This window comes from Rhinoraja longicauda, chromosome 11, assembly GCF_053455715.1.
Source record: "Rhinoraja longicauda isolate Sanriku21f chromosome 11, sRhiLon1.1, whole genome shotgun sequence".
Classification (NCBI taxonomy): Eukaryota; Metazoa; Chordata; class Chondrichthyes; order Rajiformes; family Arhynchobatidae; genus Rhinoraja; species Rhinoraja longicauda.
This window is the reverse complement of record NC_135963.1, coordinates 6,910,567-6,929,697: the sequence shown is the minus strand read 5'-3', so window position 1 is coordinate 6,929,697 and position 19,131 is coordinate 6,910,567. Positions and strand designations below refer to the sequence as shown.

General features: G+C 43.5%; 1 protein-coding gene across 1 annotated transcript in view; it reads left to right on the top strand.

The window, feature by feature from the left end:
• Window positions 1-19,131, top strand: part of selenof (selenoprotein F) — a 41,123-nt gene that overhangs the window by 1,182 nt on the left and 20,810 nt on the right. The window contains exon 2 of the mRNA XM_078407896.1: window positions 8,057-8,224. Coding sequence (XP_078264022.1) covers window positions 8,057-8,224 — 168 coding nt within the window. The remainder of the gene's footprint in view (window positions 1-8,056; window positions 8,225-19,131) is intronic.

The window sequence follows — 19,131 nt, the reverse complement described above, 5'->3', positions numbered from 1 at the left end:
AAATAGACTATTGACTGATAAACCCACTGATTCCCACAACTATCTCGACTACACTTCTTCCCACCCTGCTTCCTGCAAAGATTCTATCCCCTACTCCCAATTCCTCCGTCTACACTGCATCTGCACCCATGATGAAGTGTTCCATACTAGAACATCCGAGATGTCCTCATTCTTTAGAGAACCCCTCTCCCATCATAAATGAGGCCCTCACTGGTGTCTCCTCGGTACCCCACAACTCTGTCCTTGCTCCCCCTCTCCCTAGTCGCAACAGAGACAGTCCCCCTATTCCTTACTACCACCCCATCAGCTGTTGCATACAACACATAATCCTCCAAAATTTCCGCCACCTCCAACGGGAGCCCACCACTAGCCACATTTTCCCATCTCTGCCCCTTTCCGCCTTCTGCAGAGACCATTCCCTCCGCAACACCCTGGTTAACATCCCTTCCCACCCAAACCACCCCCTCCCCAGGTACCTTTCCGTGCAACCGCAGCATTTGCAACACCTGTCGCTATACATCCTCCCTTGACTCTATCCAGGGATCCCGACAGTCCTTTCAGGTTAGGCAGAGGTTCACTTGCACCTCCTCCAATGCCATCTACGTTGTTGAAGATGTGGACTCTTGTACATTGGCAAGACCAAATGCAGACTGGGCGATCGTTTACGGAACACCTTCACTAAGCCCGCATAAACCAACCTGATCTCCCGGTTGCTGGACACCTTAATTCTTCCCATTCCTACACAGGCCTTTCTGTCCTCAGTCTCCTCCATTGTCAGAGTCAGGCTAAATGCAAATTGGAGGAACAGCATCTCGTATTTCACTTAGACAGCCCAGTGGTATGAATATTGATTTATTTCACTTCAGGTAGCCCCAGCATTCCCTCTCTCTCTATTCCTCCCCCACCCAAGTCGCACCAGGTTTTCATTTTCACCCCACAAACAGCTAACAATGGCCTATTTCCTTTATCGTTACTTTTTTGCATATCTTTCATTCATTGTTCATATCTCTCAATCACTGTCTATATCTCATATCCCTAACCAGTCTGAAGAAGGGTCTCGACCTGACACGTCACCCATTCCTTCTCTCCAGAGATGCTGCCTGTCCCGCTGAGTTACTCCAGCTTTTTGTGTCTATCTTCGATTTAAACCAGCAACTGCAGTTCTTTCGTGCACAAGACTACTCCGCCATTCAATCATGGCTGATCTATCTCTCCCTCCTACCTTTCTTCTGCCTTCTTCCCATAACCCCTGACACCCGTACTAATCAAGAATCTATCTCTGCCGTAAAAATATCCATTGACTTGGCAGTAGACCTTTATAAGTATGGCTGATCAATGATTCTAGACCAGCCACCACACCCCCCATGCCACACATTCACACACAATTGAGAAAAAACTCCACAAAAGTGCTGGAGGAACTGAGTTGAAGGAGCTCAGTGTGCCAGACAGCATTTGTGACGGCAGAAGATAGACACAAAATGCTGGATTAACTCTCCGGGTAGAAGGAATGGGTGATATTTTGGGTCGAGACCATTCATCGGACTAAGAGTCAGGGAATCGGGCAGGAAACCTAATGACAGATGTTGCCTGACTTGCTAAGTTACTCCAGCACTTTGAGTTTTGCTCAAGATTCTGGCATCTGCCGTCTCTTGTATCTATACTCCCATAATTCCCACATCAGCCCATTGGTATCTGGATTCACAAGAGACAGCAGATGCTGGAATCTTGAGCAAAATAAAAGTGTCGGAGGAACTCACTGGGTCAGACAGCATGTTTGGAGGGAAATAAATAACCTAAGCTTTGGGATGTTCCATCATCTGGCCACTTCCCTCCACATGTGCTGTCTGACCCACTGAGATCCTCAGCACTTTGATTTTTGGTATTGCATTTGCTGGGTTGACGAAATGAAAGGATAAAATATATCATACAAAGTGTATGGAAAGTAACATTAGTGCAACAATGTAGAAACAACTGAGGATGCTGGTTTACACAATAGGGCTCAAAGTGCTGTAGTAACTCAATGGATCAGGCAGCATCTCATGAGAACATGAATAAGTGATATTTCAGGTCAGCACCCGAAAAGTCACCTATCCATGTTCTCCAAAGATGTTGCCTGACTTGTTGAGTTGCTCCAGTACATTGTGTCCATTAGTGCAACAATGTGAGCTCCTGAAGTCTCATGGTATAGATGAAAATTGGTGTTTGTTGAATATGAAAGCAAATGTTAGATATGGAGACAAATAACTCTTAATTTAACCTGTTGCGGATGTAATGAATATGAAAGCAAGATGATACATTTGAAGGGACAAAATCTTCTGCATTATAAAATGCCTTTTTTTGTAATAATTTGTGTCTGTTAGAAAAAAAAATTCTCTCACTAAACCAGGAGATTGGACAGTGAAGTTAAGGTTGAAGCTTGAGTGCAGAGCCAAATGAGTGTTCCACATTTGGAAATGTTTAGCTTCAGAACGGAAATGAAGATATTTGGCCCATCAACTCGATACCAGCTCTGAAAACAATCTTGTCTCCACCGTCACCCTCTAGCCCTTCAAATTCTGTCCCTCCTCCATTTTCAGTACAATTGTTGAATCAACCTCCACTACTATACTCAAGAGAGATTGAGAGAGAGAGAATGTGTGCAGGGTGTGGGGCTGGGCGTACTGGGTTGAGTCATCATCGGCGGTCACTCGAAGCGAGTATGACTGTCCTCTCCATAGGGTCGGACGCCTATGCGTGACAATGTTTAACGTGGGGAGACTGGTGCACAGACAGCCACCACACGGTCCTTGACAGATCTGGATCAGAATTCAGTGGCATGGAATCCAAGACGACCGGGACCGTTTTCTGCTGCAGCCTTCATCCGCCTTCCCAGCCGTTGTGACTCACCACTAAAGTCAGCCATCATCCTCCACTTGTTCCACCGTTGAGGTCTTGGTTGGATTGCTCTTTGTCAGGGACCTCCCCCTCGACCTTACCGCCATGGGTGACTCTACCAGGAGCATAACTCCAGATGGCATCGCTCTCAGGATCTCAGGACCACACAAGCTTCTCCACCACGGCAAGGTGACAATCCACGTAGAGGACTGGGTTGAGTAGGATTGTGAAGAAGGCAAATGCTTACATCAATTTTGATTCTCTGCCAAGTGCTTTCATTCTATGTGCCCTATTTCTTGATCATTCTGCAATGATCATTCTGCAATTCTCTCTGACTATCCTCCATGATTTTCGTTTCCTCATGAGATTGTACTAGACCAGATACCTCTGTACAAGCCTCCCATTGTTCTACAGTTTAGACCACAAAATCTGACTCCAATATTCCGATGCCAGGTCTTTTCTGACTTCATCAAAGCCAGGCCTTCTCCATTTCACATTTTTCCTTGAAGTGATTCATACCCTTAACCGTGGCGATTCTAAATGCTGCAATATTGTGATCACAGTTTTATAATTGTTGTTCCGCTAATACTTGTTTCTCTTGGTTCTCTTCTCAGAACTGAGACTAGCAATGCTGTCTTCATTGATGGCACGGAAACGTTTCACAAATTCCTCCTGTTCTTTGTTCCCTTATGTTTTTGCAATCCTAGCCCATACTTGGAATATTGAAAACCCATTATCACTACACTATGGCTTTTGCTTTTCACTGTACCTCGAAACACGTGACAATAAACGAAACTGAAAACTGCATACTTCTGCAAGTAGTGTATTTGCTCCTCAACATCCTTTCTGCCTCGTCAGCAACCTGTAGAATAGTCCCAGTGGTGTAATCAGTGCTTTGCAACACCTGTCCCTATACCTCCTCCCTCGGCTCTGTCCAGGAACACCGACATTCCTTTTAGATGAGGCAGAGATTCTGTTGCACCTCCTCCAACGTCATCTACTGTATCCGTTGTACAAGATGTGGACTCTTGTACATTGGCGAGACCAAACGTGGACAAGGTGATCATTTCGCTGAACACTTTCGCTCAGTTCGCCTGAACCTACCTGGTCTCCCGGTTGCTAAACACTTTAATTTTCCTTCCCATTCTCACACAGACCTTTCTGTCCTAGGTCTCCTCCATTGTCAGAGTAAGACTAAATGTAAATTGGAGGAACAGCATCTCATATTTTCCTTGGGCAGTTTACAGCCCAGTGGATAGACACAAAAAGCTGGAGTAACTCAGTGGGACAGGCAGCATCTTTGGCGAGAAGGATTGTCACCCAGTTACTCCAGATTTTTGAAGAAGGGTCTGAAGAAGGTTCTCGACCCGAAACGTTACCCATTCCTTCTCTCCCGAGATGCTGCCTGACCTGCTGAGTTACTCCAGCATTTTGTGAATAAATCGATTTGTACCAGCATCTGCAGTTATTTTCGTATATTCCAGATTTTTGTGTCTATCTTTGGTTTAAACCAGCTTCTGCAGTTCCTTCTTACACATTACAGCCCAGTGGTATGAATATTGATTTCCCTAAATCTGGTAGCCCCGACATTCCCTCTCCCTCGCTATCCCTCCCCCACGAAACTCGCACTAGCTTCTTGGTTTCACCCAACAAACCGCTTACAATTACCTATTTTCCTTTATCATCGTTACTTTTTTGCATATCTTTCATTCATTGTTCTTTATCTCTCTACATCATCGTCTGTATCTCTCGTTTGCCTTATCCCTAACCAGTCTGAAGAAGGGTCTCGACCCAAAACATCGCCCATTCCTTCTCCAGAGATGCTGCCTGCCCTGCTGAGTTACTCCAGCTTTTTGTGTCTATCTTTTGTTTGTTTCTTAATTCTATACAGCGATTCAGTCCTTGATTGTTCCATGACATCCCCTGTCCACTAATTTTAATTGGTCTACTCTGCCATTTCACTTACCTATTCTTACTTGAAAACCTTGTATCCAAGAAGTATTGGTCAGGTCTCTGTTGTTGTTGCAACCATGTTATCTCATATGGTTATTTGTACCTGTTACTCACCAAATATAATAAATGCTCTTTGTGAATTTTGATCATGTATCTGATCCTATGTTAACCCTTGTACTCTCTACCTGTTTCAATAGACAATAGGTGCAGGAGTAGGCCATTCGGCCCTTTGAGCCAGCACCACCATTCATTGTGATCATGGCTGATCATTCATAATCTTCACAATTAGTACCCCGTTCCTGCCTTCTCCCCATACCCCCTGACTCCGCTGTCATTAAGAGCTCTATCTAGCTCTCTCTTGAAAGCATCCAGAGAATTGGCCTCCACTGCCTTCTGAGGCAGAGAATCCCACAGATTTACAACTCTCTGACTCAAAAAACTTTTCCTCATCCCCGTTCTAAATGGCCTACCCCTCATTCTTAAACTGTTTCAGCCTCAAATATTTCCATTTCTTGTTCTGGTGATGTTCATCTCTCCCAGTCCTAATCACACGTTTCTGCTTTTTATTCCTCCCTTTTGTCTAAACCCCTGCCAAATTAGTTTAAAACTGCCACACTACCCCATTCCCCTCTCCCAACACCCCCAAGATGAACAAACTTTAAGTCAATGGCCTCAGCTTTGTTGAGTAGCAATCCAGCAAATCTGAACAACTCCTACTTCCCCAGAAACTTCCTAGTGCTAATATTCATGTGCTAATAATTGTGATACAATACAATACACTATATCTTTATTGTCATTGTACAGGGGTATAACGAGATTGGGAATGCGCATCCCATACAATGCAATAATTTAATTAGCTAGTCCGTATTAATTTAAACAACCCAATGAAACAAATTAGTACAGTTTTAAAACAGAATATAGTGCAAGTAGATCTGTGCCGGTTCACTGTGCGATGTGACCATCCAGCTCAGCAGGACCGGTTCATAGCAGCTATGGCCCTGGGGATGAAGTTGAATCTGGAGGTGCAGGCGTAGAAAGCCTTGTATCGTCTGCCCGATGGTAGAAGTTCGAACAGACTGTTGCAGGGGTGTGAAGAGTCTTTGTGGATGCTGGTGGCTTTTCTGAGGCATCGTGTGTTGTAGATGCCCTCCAAGGCTGGTAGCTGTGTTCCGATGGTCCTCTGAGCTCTATGGACTACCCGCTGAATAGATTTCCACTCTGCCTCCATGCAGCTGAGATACCACACAGGGATGCCATGCGTTAGGATGCTCTCTATGGTGCAGCGGTAGAAGGTCGTCAGCAGCTGTTGGGGTAGACCAAACTTTTTCAGTGTTCTTAGGTAGAACAGTCGTTGCTGTGCCTTCTTGTCCAGCGCAGCAGTGTTAGTGGACCATGTTAGGTCCTCCGAAATGTAAGTGCCCAGAAACTTGAAGCTAGACACTCTCTCCACACTGTCCCCGTTGATAAAGATCGGGGCGTATTCCCTGTTGTGTGACCTACGGAAGTTGATGATGAGCTCCTTGGTCTTGGTGGTATTTAGGGACAGGTTGTTATCAGAGCACCAGTCCGCCAGGTTCTGCACCTCCGCTCTGTATTTTGTTTCATCACCGTTGGTGATCAACCCGATCACCGTTGTGTCGTCTGCAAACTTGACAATGGTGTTGGTGTCGAATGCAGGAACACAGTTGTGTGTGAATAAGGAGTAAAGCATGGGGCTCAGAACACAGCCCTGTAGTGAGCCGGTACTCAGGGTGATAGTGGAGGACAGGTGCGGGCCCATTCTCACTGCCTGGGGTCGCTCCAGCAGGAAGTCCAGGATCCAGTCGCATAACGACGAGCTGAGGCCTAGCTGGTGGAGTTTGGTGATGAGCTTGGTGGGGATGACCGTGTTGAAGGCAGAGCTATAGTCAATGAATAGCATCCTCACGTAAGTGCCCTGTCTCTCCAGGTGAGTCAGGACAGTGTGAAGAGCCAGAGAGATGGCGTCCTCTGTGGATCTGTTTGCCCTGGATGTCTCTTATTCTGTACCATTTCCCTCACACGCATGAATCGGTCTTGTCCCCATGGGTTAAAATGAGGCCCTATCTGATGTGAAAATAACTACAAGACTGTAGAGGACCACGAAAGAGCCAACAACATTTATGAACTTAGGTTTTTTTCTTGCCTATTGTTGTTTATAGAAACTTTCTGTTGGCGATTGCAAGTTGGCTGATGCTGTTCCTGCTTTGCACGTTCTTTATTGAAATGTACTTGGGTATAGGTCATATGGTCATAAGGAATAGAAGTAGGATTAGGCCATTCGGCCCATCAAGTCTACTCCGCCATTCAATCATGGCTGATCTATCTCTCCCTACTAACCCCATTCTCCTGCCTTCTCCCCATAACCTCTGACACCAGTACCAATCAAGAATCTATCTATCTCTGCCCTAAAAATGTCCACTAAATGTGTTTTGTGGAATCCTGAGATACCATGTAAATGCAAATCATTTTTTGGCAACTGCCTTTACAAAGCTTCAGAACTCTTAACATGTATTTGAACTAAATGTTGAAACTGGAAATTAAAATACTGTGCAGAATCAGCAGGTTTGACAGATTCTGTGAGGTATTTATTACTACCTATGCACAAGCTGTCAGAATAAAAATTGTCAGCTCATACTGAAAGATGTTAGGACTGCACTTTGAGAGTTAATAGGGTTTTAACTGTATGAATAACTTTGTTCTTTGTTTCATGGTGCATAGGTTCTAGGAGCAGAATTAGACAATTTGGCCCATCAAGTCTACTCTGCCATTCAATCATAACTAATCTATCTTTCCCTCTCAAACCCATTCTCCTGCCTTTGTTCCAAAACCCCTGACACCCTTACTAATTCACTTGTTGATTCACTTATCGATTGTTCATTCCACTTGTTGATTACACTCACTGATTCACATTACCTAGGTATAGCCAATCTTGCATTGTTCATGGGATAGGATAGCCACAAAATGCGGAAGTAACTCAGCGGTACAGGCAGCATCTCTGGATAGAAGGAATGGGTGACGTTTCAGATCGAGACCCATCTTCAGACATTGTTCATACTGCTTTGTGCAGTCCCAAGATAATTAAGAGTGAAAAATGTAATCTAGCACTCCCGGGTGATCACCCTAAAACACTCCGGGAGAATGTTTACGATGTGTATTCTTTTTTAGTCAATTCTTGATGTGGTCATCAGCCATTACTTTCTGTTTGCAGATAGCTACATGTGGTGCGGATTTCTCATACGAAGCCTGCCGGGAGCTTGGCTTCTCCAGCAACTTGCTCTGCAGTTCGTGTGACCTTCTTGGTCAGTTTGGGATCAACCAACTAGATCCAGACTGCAGACGATGTTGTCAAGAGGAGGCCCAGCTAGAACAGAAAAAGGTACGCTTTTTCTTCCTTCAAGATTAAATGGATTAGAATTCAATAATTGTGTCAACCATTACTTTTTTCCACTTTCAAAGTCACCGTTGGCAAGTTTTTGTTTGAAGTGATCAGTGAAATATTTTGCGAACGTTTATGGTGAGCATGCCCTGATCACAAAAGTACTCTTTGTTGAGTTAAATTTGTGAAAGATCCACATGGTCTTTGCCTAGTTATATTTACGCTATGCCATTGGTGATAACCGGTACCTCAGTGGGATATTTTTGGTATTGGTGCAAAATTTGGTACATAGTTAAACGCTCCTGCTCATTAATAACGGCTGCAGTCAATGGGGTTATATACAATAAGATAACATTCTCTGAAACTAATGTCAGATTGTAGAGTTGACAAAGGTGAAATGTGCGTGGGAATTAATATGAGCAATTAACATGAGACTTTTGGCATTGCATTCTGGAGTTCCAGCACTGGTTTGTTGTCGGGTGAAATTGAAGACCAAGCCATGATTGAGGACTGTTTATGTCCAATTTACAGCAGGTGCCACTGTCTCTATTCTTGATAGCTCTCCTGTTTTTGGCTCTCATCCGTGTGGGCCATGGACGGTCTTGACAGCACTGAAGAATCTCTGTACGTCATGGTTACCAGCAGTTGGGGGCCTCCAGCACTTTTCCCATCCCCATTTGTTCCTTAAATCACAGCCTTTCTGTTGGACCTTGGCCTTCAGGTTCTTGCAGAGATTCTTCCTTGCTCTTGAGACATAATAAATTTTCCAATCCAGAATTCGGGCACTTGAGGTTAATTACTTCCTGAATCTCCTTGAATGTTTCATCAAATCAATCGTGGTAATTTTAGTAGTGAAGCCAGGAGATCTCAACTCTGATATGAATGGTAACCTTTGCTTCTGATTCCTTCCCTCACATTGCCAACTCTTTAAGGAGGAATTGGAATGCTCACAGCCACAGTCACCTCGTTGACCCCTAGTCTGAACACATCTCTTTTCTATCATAAAGACTGCCTCTTTGCTGCTCTATGTTAGCCATCTCCACCTGTACGATGATGATGACAGACAATTGTTGAAGCAATTCTTATCTCCAGCTTGACCAATATAACATGGACTCCACCCATCCTGAGGTCAACTATTGGTGGCCCTGATTTGTTCTGCCATTTTCTTGCCTCCAGTTTCCATCCCACCCCCACCCCCTACCTCTATCTTTCAGTCTGAAGAAGGGTTGTGATCCGAAACATCACCTATTCCTTTTCTCCAGAGATGCTGCCTGGCCCTCTGAGTTGCTCCAGAATTTTGTGTCAATTTTTGACCAATTTAAATGTTCTCCTAGCCGTTTTCCCCATCACTGATCTTCTAAACATACAAACTAGGAGCAGGATTAAGCCACTCATTCCCTCAACGTTTCTGTGTCATTGACTGGATGAATCAGCTTTGAGATTATTCAATCAGAAAAGTGAGGCAGGATAGAAAGATGAGTCATTAGTGTCCTTAAATCTTGTGCTGGCAGAGGAACAGCAATGTGCTGAGAGCCAAGAAAACTTGGGTGCTTTCCAAAATTTGGCCTTTTGCCTAATAGCTTTCAGCTTCAGCAGCACGAGTGCCTTCCTTAGGGGTGCAGAAAGAAATATGGTGAGCTGATTTTTTAAAATTCTGCAATATTTTACTCCACAATCTATGCTGCATATTCCTCATGAACGGATTGCTGTTATTCCTATTTTTCTCTAATTGCAGTTACTTGTAATCTTGCAAATAATGATATGAATACATATAGAAATATAGAGAAACGAGGAACTACAAATGCTGGTTTACAAAAAGAGACACAAAGTGCCGGGGTAACTCGGCAGGACAGGCAGCATCTGCCTGGGCCAATATCCAGTCTCTGATTTTATACGTGTAGCTAATACCCTCTAATCCAGGCAGCATTGTGATGAACCTCTTCTGCACTCTCTCCTGTGGCTTAAACAAAATGTTATAAAGCTGCAGCATGACTTCCTGAATCTTATGCCCAATACCTCGACAGATGAAAGCAGGCATACCTTTCAGCTTCTTTACCACACTTATGCCTGTGCCCTCTAGTTCCAGACTCCCCTGCCCTAGGGAAAAGATTCTACCTGTGCCCCTTATAATTTTATAAGTCTCTGTGTGTCACCCCGCTGCCTTGTATGTTCTGATAAGAATTAGCCCAACCTCCTCTTCTTTCGTGTCCATCATCCATGTTTCAAATGTTACATCACTATCTTCGTCCGTCCTGAAAAGGGCGCAAGCTTCCAGCGACAATCAGTGGGAGCCGTCACTTGTACAATAGATGATGGTGGTAGCAGAATTAGCTCAGAGCTCTTCCAGTTTCCAGCTCTGCGACGTGGACGCTTCTGCTATGGGGCCAGCCCAACCTCTGCAATCTTGCTTTTTAACTGCACCCCTTCATTCCAGGAAACATCCAGTGAACCTCTTCAGCTCTCCATTGCTAGCAAATCCTTACTGTAGAGTGGCAGTCTGAACTGTACAGAATTATACTGCTCTAACTTCGGCAAATGTAAGCATCTTTTTTGAAGGGATAGGTCTACAACCTTTGGAGAATTTCCCATTGGCCTCAGATTTTTTCAAGGTTGCATTATTTAATACACAGTCAAATGCTGACTTAACACCATTTGCATTGCACCTCTGCATTGTAGCTTTGATTGATTGAGGGATGCAGTGTGGAAGCAGGTCCTTTGGCCCACCGAGTCCAGATCGACCACAGATCACTTATTCACACTGGTTCTATGTTATCCCACTTTCACATACACTCCCTATGTACTAGGGGCAATTTACAGAGACCGATCAACCTACAAACCCACATGTCTTTAGCATGTGGGAGGAAACCAGAGGTAACTCGTGGGGTTACAGCGAGAACGTGCAAACTCCACACAGTGGAGGTCAGGATCAAACCCGGGTCTCTGGCGCTGTGAGGCAGTGGCTCTCCCAGCCGTTGCACTGTGCTGCCCTTTTGTACGTGCTAGGACCAAGATTACAAAACAGGCTGGGACCATGTGGTAAAATACAAAGTTCACTTGCCCTGGGATAACTAATTGGTAATGTTCAAATTCACAACATGTGCATGTGGATTTCTAGATTCATAGAATCACATAGCATGGAAGCTTCAGCCCATCCAGACTGTGCTGGACATTCAGTACCGATTTATGCGAAACAGATTTTCTAACAGTGGACCCGTAGTTTTCTATGTGTTTCAAGTGTTCATCTAAGTTACTAAATGTTGTATGTGTGTGTACCTGCCTCCACCAATACCTCAAGAAGTGGAATCTAGATTTCAACTATCCTCTAGATGCAAAAATTCTTCAAACCCTAAATCCTCTATGAATTACTTTATATCTGTCAGTTGTAGATACCCGCAAAAAGAAGTTTCTCGCTCTCAACCTTTTCAACGCCCCTCATAAATTTGTACACCTCGATCAAGTCCTCTCAGCCTTGTCTGCTCTGAGGAAAACAAGCCCAGTCTAAAAAGCAGGGCTGTGGAGTCGGAGTCGGAGCAATTTTGGTGCTGCTGGAGTTGGAGTCAGAGTCGGATACACAAGAAATCAAAGAGTCGAAGTCCACAGTCCTTTTTAGCGGGGCTGTGGAGTCCATACCCAAAACATCACCTATTCAGGTGTTTTGGGTATTGACTCCACAGCCCTGCTAAAAAGGACACCAAATGCAGCAACTCAGTGGGTCAGGCAGCGTAACTCAGCAGGTCAAGATGCTGCCCGACGCGCTGAGTTACTTCAGCACTTTGTGTCTTTTTGTGAAACCAGCATCTGCGGTTTCCTTGCGTAGGAAAACAAAACTGCAGATGCTAGTTTAAATCGAAGGTAGACACAGAAAGCTGGAGTAACTCAGCGGGTCAGGCAGCATCTCGGGAGAGAAGGAATGGGTGACGTTTCGGGTCGCGTCCCATCTTCAGACCTCTCCTGTGTCTGCAGTTCCTTGTTTCTATAAACCCAGTCTATCCAGTTTCTCCTCAGTTGAAACACAACAACGTGGTGAATCTCCTCCGCGTATGTTGCTGTGTATTCTCATTCATCCTTTACTGAAGTGACCACAACTACGGACACCATTTGGCTCTAGCCTAACGATTGTTGAGTATATTTGACAATAGACAATAGACACTAGGCGCAGGAGTAGGCCATTCAGCCCTTCGAGCCAGCACCGCCATTCAATGCGATCATGGCTGATCACTCTCAATCAGTACCCCATTCCTGCCTTCTCCCCATACCCCCTCACTCCGCTACCTGGAGTGGATAAGTCTCCAGGTCCTGATAGGATATTCCCTAGGACATTGAAGGAAGTTAGTGCAGAAATAGCAGGGGCTATGACGGAAATATTTCAAACGTCATTAGAAACGGGGATGGTGCCGGAAGATTGGCGCATTGCGCATGTTGTGCCTTTGTTTAAAAAAGGTTCTAAAAGTAAACCTAGCAATTATAGACCTGTTAGTTTGACGTCTGTGGTGCGAAAATTAATGGAAAAGATACTTAGGGACAATATATATAATTATTTGGATAAACAAGGCCTGATTAGAAACAGTCAACATGGATTTGTGCATTGGAAGGTCATGTTTGACTAATCTTCTTGAATTTTTTGAAGAGGTTACCAGGGAAATTGATAAGGGCAAGGCTGTGGATGTTGTCTATATGGACTTCAGTAAGGCATTTGACAAGGTTCCACATGGAAGGTTGATTAAGAAGGTTAAATCGTTGGGTATTAACATTTCTCCCCGTATTGCCTTTTTAGTTAACTTTTGTTGCTCTTTAAAAGAGTCCCAATCCTCTGTCTTCCCCCTATAATGTTTGCAACATAACCCCCTCTGCTTTATATTCTATGCCTGGCTAATGAAGGTAAGTACGTACATATTACGTGACAGGTACGTGTGCGGCAGGGTGGCGAAGCGGTAGAGCCACTGCCTTACAGCGGCAGAGGCCCGGGTTCGACCCTGACTGCAGGTGCTTGTCTACACGGAATTTGTATGTTCTCCCCGAGACCGCATGGGTTTTCTCCGAGATCTTTGGTTTCCTCCCACTCTCCAAAGACGTACAAGTTAATCGGTTTGGTATAATGTAAAATTGTCCCCAGTGTGCGTAGGGTAGTGTTAGTGTACGGGAACGCTGGTCGGTGCGGACTCGGTGGGCCGAAGGGCCTGTTGCCACGCTGCATCTCTAAACTAAATTATTTTAAAGAAAACGCTTTTTGTAATGTGTATCTCAATATCTTTCAAATTAGCACCTTGATTCAAATAGTATTAAATTCACACTTTGTAGTGTTAAATGTAATTCAAATTATTGGATAATATAAATGCTTTATTGCACCAAAATTAAGCAGCTGGGAATAGACCATGAGCTTAGTTACATGCATTTCTAAAGAGGTGGAGGAATTGGAAAAATGAATGGTGTAATAAGCTTTGTATATGAAAGAACTGCAGATGCTGTTTTAAATCAAAGGTAGACACAAAATGGTGGAGTAACAGCGGGTCAGGCAGCATCTCTGGAGAGAAGGAATGGGAGAAGTGTCGGGTCAAGACCCTTCTTCATACTTATAATTCAGGATAATAAGCTATGTATGTCTGGCTGATCCTGGTGCAGGACCTCTGGCCACAATCTCTATGCAGTCACCCATTGTACAACTTTGTGTAATTACTATCAATTCATTTCCCTCTCTTGTCCCCTGGTTACTGACTATTTCTGATGTGCTTTAGTTTCTTGCACTGTGAAAGCAGGTAGCAAATGTGGGGCTTTAAGGACGGCCTGGTGGGGCAGCGGGTAGAGCTGCTGCCTCGCAGCGCCAGAGATTCTGACCTTGATCCTGACCTTGGGTATTGTCTGTGTGAAATTTGCATGTTTCCCTGTGAGCCCTTAAGTTACATCAACGCCAAACTCTTTGTCCGCATTAATCATTTTTTATACGACCTGCACTTCTGTTTAAATTTGGAAATACTTGTCCCAATCGGAGTATTGAACCACTGCTTCTCCCGTGACAGGCGGGGTTACGAGGAACCAAACTAATCTCCAATTTTGGAGAGCTGTTCTTCAGGCTAGTGAAGCAATACGCTGACATAGTACTGCTCACTGTGAATTGAGCCGTACAGAGAACATGCAAATTCCTGAGTATATCCTGTCCCACCTGCAGAATCTAGTCACAAGAGCCAGTTAGACAATGATAAATAGGTGGAATTGAGGACGATGAGGAAATGGCACGGAAGAGGAGCTGAGGTCAGCATAGATCAACCATGATCGTATTGAATGTCAGCACGGACTTAAGGGGCATGCTGGCCAATGCATGCGCTGATTTTCTTGTGTTCATGCTCCTTTTAACCATATAACCATATAACCATATAACAACTACAGCACGGAAACAGGCCCGTTCGGCCCTACCAGTCCACGCCGACCACTCTCTCTGACCTAGTCTCATTTACCTGCTCTCAGACCATAACCCTCTAATCCCCTCTTATCCATATACCTATCCAATTTACTCTTAAATAATAAAATCGAGCCTGCCTCCACCACTTCCACCGGAAGCCAATTCCATACAGCCACCACCCTCTGAGTAAAGAAGTTACCCCTCATGTTACCCCTAAACTTTTGTCCCTCAATTCTGAAGCTATGGCCCCTTGTTGGAATCTTCCCCACTCTCAAAGGGAAAAGCCTACCCACGTCAACTCTGTCCGTCCCTCTTAAAAATTTTAAAACCTCTATCGTCCCCCCTCAACCTTCTACGCTCCAAAGAATAAAGACCCAACCTGTTCAACCTCTCTCTGTAGCTTAAGTGCTGAAACCCAGGCAACATTCTAGTAAATCTCCTCTGTACCCTCTCCATTTTGTCGACATCCTTCCTATAATTTGGCGACCAGAACTGCGCACCATACTCCAGATTCGGCCTCACCAATGCCCTGTACAATTTCAACATTACATCCCAACTTCTATATTCGATGCTCTGATTTATAAAGGCAAGCATACCAAACGCCTTCTTCACCACCCTATCCACATGAGATTCCACCTTCAGGGAACAATGCACAGTTATTCCCAGATCCCTCTGTTCCACTGCATTCCTCAATTCCCTACCATTTACCCTGTACGTCCTATTTTGATTTGTCCTACCAAAATGCAGCACCTCACACTTATCAGCATTAAACTCCATCTGCCATCTTTCAGCCCACCCTTCCAAAAGGCCCAAATCTCTCTGTAGACTTTGAAACTCTACTTCATTATTAACTACACCACCTATCTTAGTATCATCTGCATATTTACTAATCCAATTTGCCACACCATCATCCAGATCATTAATGTAAATGACAAACAACAGTGGACCCAACACAGATCCTTGGGGTACTCCACTAGACACTGGCCTCCAACCTGACATTCAATTGTCAACCATTACCCTCTGGTATCTCCCATTCAGCCATTGTTGAATCCATCTTGCAACCTCACTATTAATACCCAACGATTTAACCTTCTTAATCAACCTTCCATGTGGAACCTTGTCAAATGCCTTACTGAAGTCCATATAGACAACATCCACAGCCTTGCCCGTATCAATTTCCCTGGTAACCTCTTCAAAAAATTCAAGAAGATTAGTCAAACATGACCTTCCAGGCACAAATCCATGTTGACTGTTTCTAATCAGGCCTTGTTTATCCAAATAATTATATATATTGTCCCTAAGTATCTTTTCCATTAATTTTCCCACCACAGACGTCAAACTAACAGGTCTATAATTGCTAGGTTTACTTTTAGAACCTTTTTTAAACAAAGGCACAACATGCGCAATGCACCAATCTTCCGGCACCATCCCCGTTTCTAATGACTTTTGAAATATTTCCGTCATAGCCCCTGCTATTTCTGCACTCACTTCCCTCAATGTCCTAGGGAATATCCTATCAGGACCTGGAGACTTATCCACTTTTATATTTTTCAAAAGTGTCCGTACCTCCTCTTCTTTAATCCTCATAATTTCCATCACTACTCTACTTGTTTCGCTTACCTCACATAATTCAATATCCTTCTCCTCGGTGAATACCGAAGAAAAGAAATTGTTTAATATCTCCCCCATTTCTTCCGGCTCAGCACATAGCTGTCCACTCTGACTCTCTAATGGACCAATTTTATCCCTCGCTATCCTTTTGCTATTGACATATCTGTAGAACCCCTTGGGGTTTACTTTTACATTACTTGCCAAAGCAGCCTCATATCTTTTTTTCGCTTTTCTAATTTCCTTCTTAAGATTCCTTTTACATTCTTTATATTCCTCAAGAACCTCATTTACTCCCTGCCGCTTATATTTATTGTATATCTCCCTCTTTTTCCGAACCAAGTGTCCAATTTCCCTGGAAAACCACGGCTCTTTCAAATTATTATTCTTTCCTTTCCACCGAACAGGGACATAAAGACTCTGTACTCTCAAAATTTCACCTTTAAATATCCTCCATTTCTCTATTATATCCTTTTCATAAAACAAAAAGTCCCATTTCACTCCTTTTAAATCCTTTCTCATCTCCTCAAAATTAGCCTTTCTCCAATCCAAAATCTCATCCCTTGGTCCAGATTTGACCTTCTCCATAATTATATTGAAACTAATGGCATTGTGATCACTAGACCCAAAGTGCTTCTCAACACATACCTCCGTCACCTGACCCGTCTCATTTCCCAACAGGAGGTCCAACACTGCCCCTTCTCTGGTAGGTACCTCTACGTATTGCTGCAAAAAACTATCCTGCACACATTTTACAAACTCCAAACCATCCAGTCCTTTAACAGAATGTGATTCCCAGTCTATGTACGGAAAATTGAAATCACCCACAATCACTACTCTGTGCTTACTACTAATATCTGCTATCTCCTTACATATTTGCTCACAATGCTTCATTTTACTTACAATGAAGGCCAAAATGCTATTTGCCTGCACCTGTTTATTGAAGGCCACACAGATCCTTTTGTGCATCAACTTGTAGAAAGGAACTGCAGATTCTAGATTAAATCGAAGATAGACACAAAATGCTGGAGCAACTCAGCGGGACAGGCAGCATCTCTAGATCAAAGGAATGGATGGCGTTTCGGGTCGAGACTCTTCAGATTCTGAGGTCAAGGTTTCCAAACCTATTACCAATTAACTAATGTGTAAGAAGGAACTGCAGATGCTGGTTTAAACTGAAGATAGACACAAAAAGCTGGAGTAACTCAGCGGGACAGGCAGCATCTCTGGAGAGAAGGAAAGGGTGATGTTTCGGGTCGAGACCCTTCTTCAGACTGGTTAGGGATCCCTAACTTCCCTAACCTGTCTGAAGAAGGGTCTCGACCCAAAACGCCACCCATTCCTTCCCTCCAGTGATACTGCCTGTCCCGCTGAGTTACTCCAGCATTTTGTGTCTATCACCAATGAACTAATACTCTGCCTTTCTATTTTCCCTACCAAAATGGATGACCTTATTTATCCATGTTGCTTTGCATCTGTCATTTATTTGTCGATTCAATGTGCTTGTCCAAATTGCCTCCAGCTTTTCGGCTGTTATCCAAATCTCATTGTACATTTTGCAAATCAATTTGTATTTCAAAACTTGGGTTTTAATGGGTTGAATTTCATTCCCTGTCATTCCCCCCCCCCCCCCCCCCCCAGTCCTCAGTAGTAGCCCTGTTCCCTTTATTATTGTGCATTTTTTTCTTCCAAACAAAAAAAAAGTCTAACTGTGAAGCTGCATATGGAAGTCAGCAGGTATTAATTTTATTAATGTGCAGTCAAGTAAATTTTCCGGCAGAGCATTGAGATGTTTGAGACTCGTGACTAAAACTGGATTTAATACAAAAGTAAAATTACAATAATTACATTGTCAAAATCTTAATACTTATTGCGACAGTGAAACAGCTAATTAATGAAGGAAACTTGACTGCTTAATTGCAAATGGACTAACTTTAGGAAATCCCTACAGCCATTGGGCTATTAAACGCTACAACTTCTAAATAAAACCTCTGAACTACTTAGACTTGAGGGCGTTGGTTTTGTCTTTTTGCACCATTATTGTTTGTTTGTTTTATATGTGTGTGTGTGTGTAGACACAATGAAATTCCTATTTACAGCAGCACAACAGAACCGGAAAAAAGTTGTGCGTGTGTGTGTAGACGCACACACACAACTTTTTTCCGGTTCTGTTGTGCTGCTGTAAATAGGAATTTCATTGTTCTGTTTGGGACAAATGACAACAAAACACTCTTGACTCTTGAAACTATAAAAAAATCTCCTGTGGGACAGCTGCTTGCGAGGAGTACTTGAATTTGTGCTCCATTTTACCGCTTGTATCATCTTTCCTCTCCATCTGCTTCCAAGACGAAATAGTGAAGATTCAGCATTGGGCTACTTTCCAATTCAGTAGTCACTAGGAGTAAATATAACATTCTTGTTTCTTAGCTGCACAGAATTTCTTCAATAAATCATGTAAGAAATATGCAGCAACCACTCTTCTTTGAGATATGTTGTTTCTCCGCACTAACTGGTGAGCAAAACACAACAGGACAATATTTAATTCCTCACCAATCCATCGTCATGTGACATTGCAACCCGTGAAACTTGGATGCACTGTATATGCTAAAACAATTTGTTTTGAAGCCAGATGTGCACTTTTTCCAATCAGAAAAACAAGGATGAGCTGGGAATGAGATTAACTATGCATGAAATTGCCCAAATGAATTTGCAGTTGCTGAAAGTATAGACAGCAATTTGCTTCTCAATGTAATTGCTTGTTTTGGATCAATTGGTGTACATGGACTTGCTAAGTGAGAGACTTTTGGTGCATGGCTAAAATGGTGCCGTTAAACTTTTCTATTTTCTATTCAACCTCCCAGTCCAAAATGGCTGTACCTATAAACTGATTCATGTCAATGCTGAA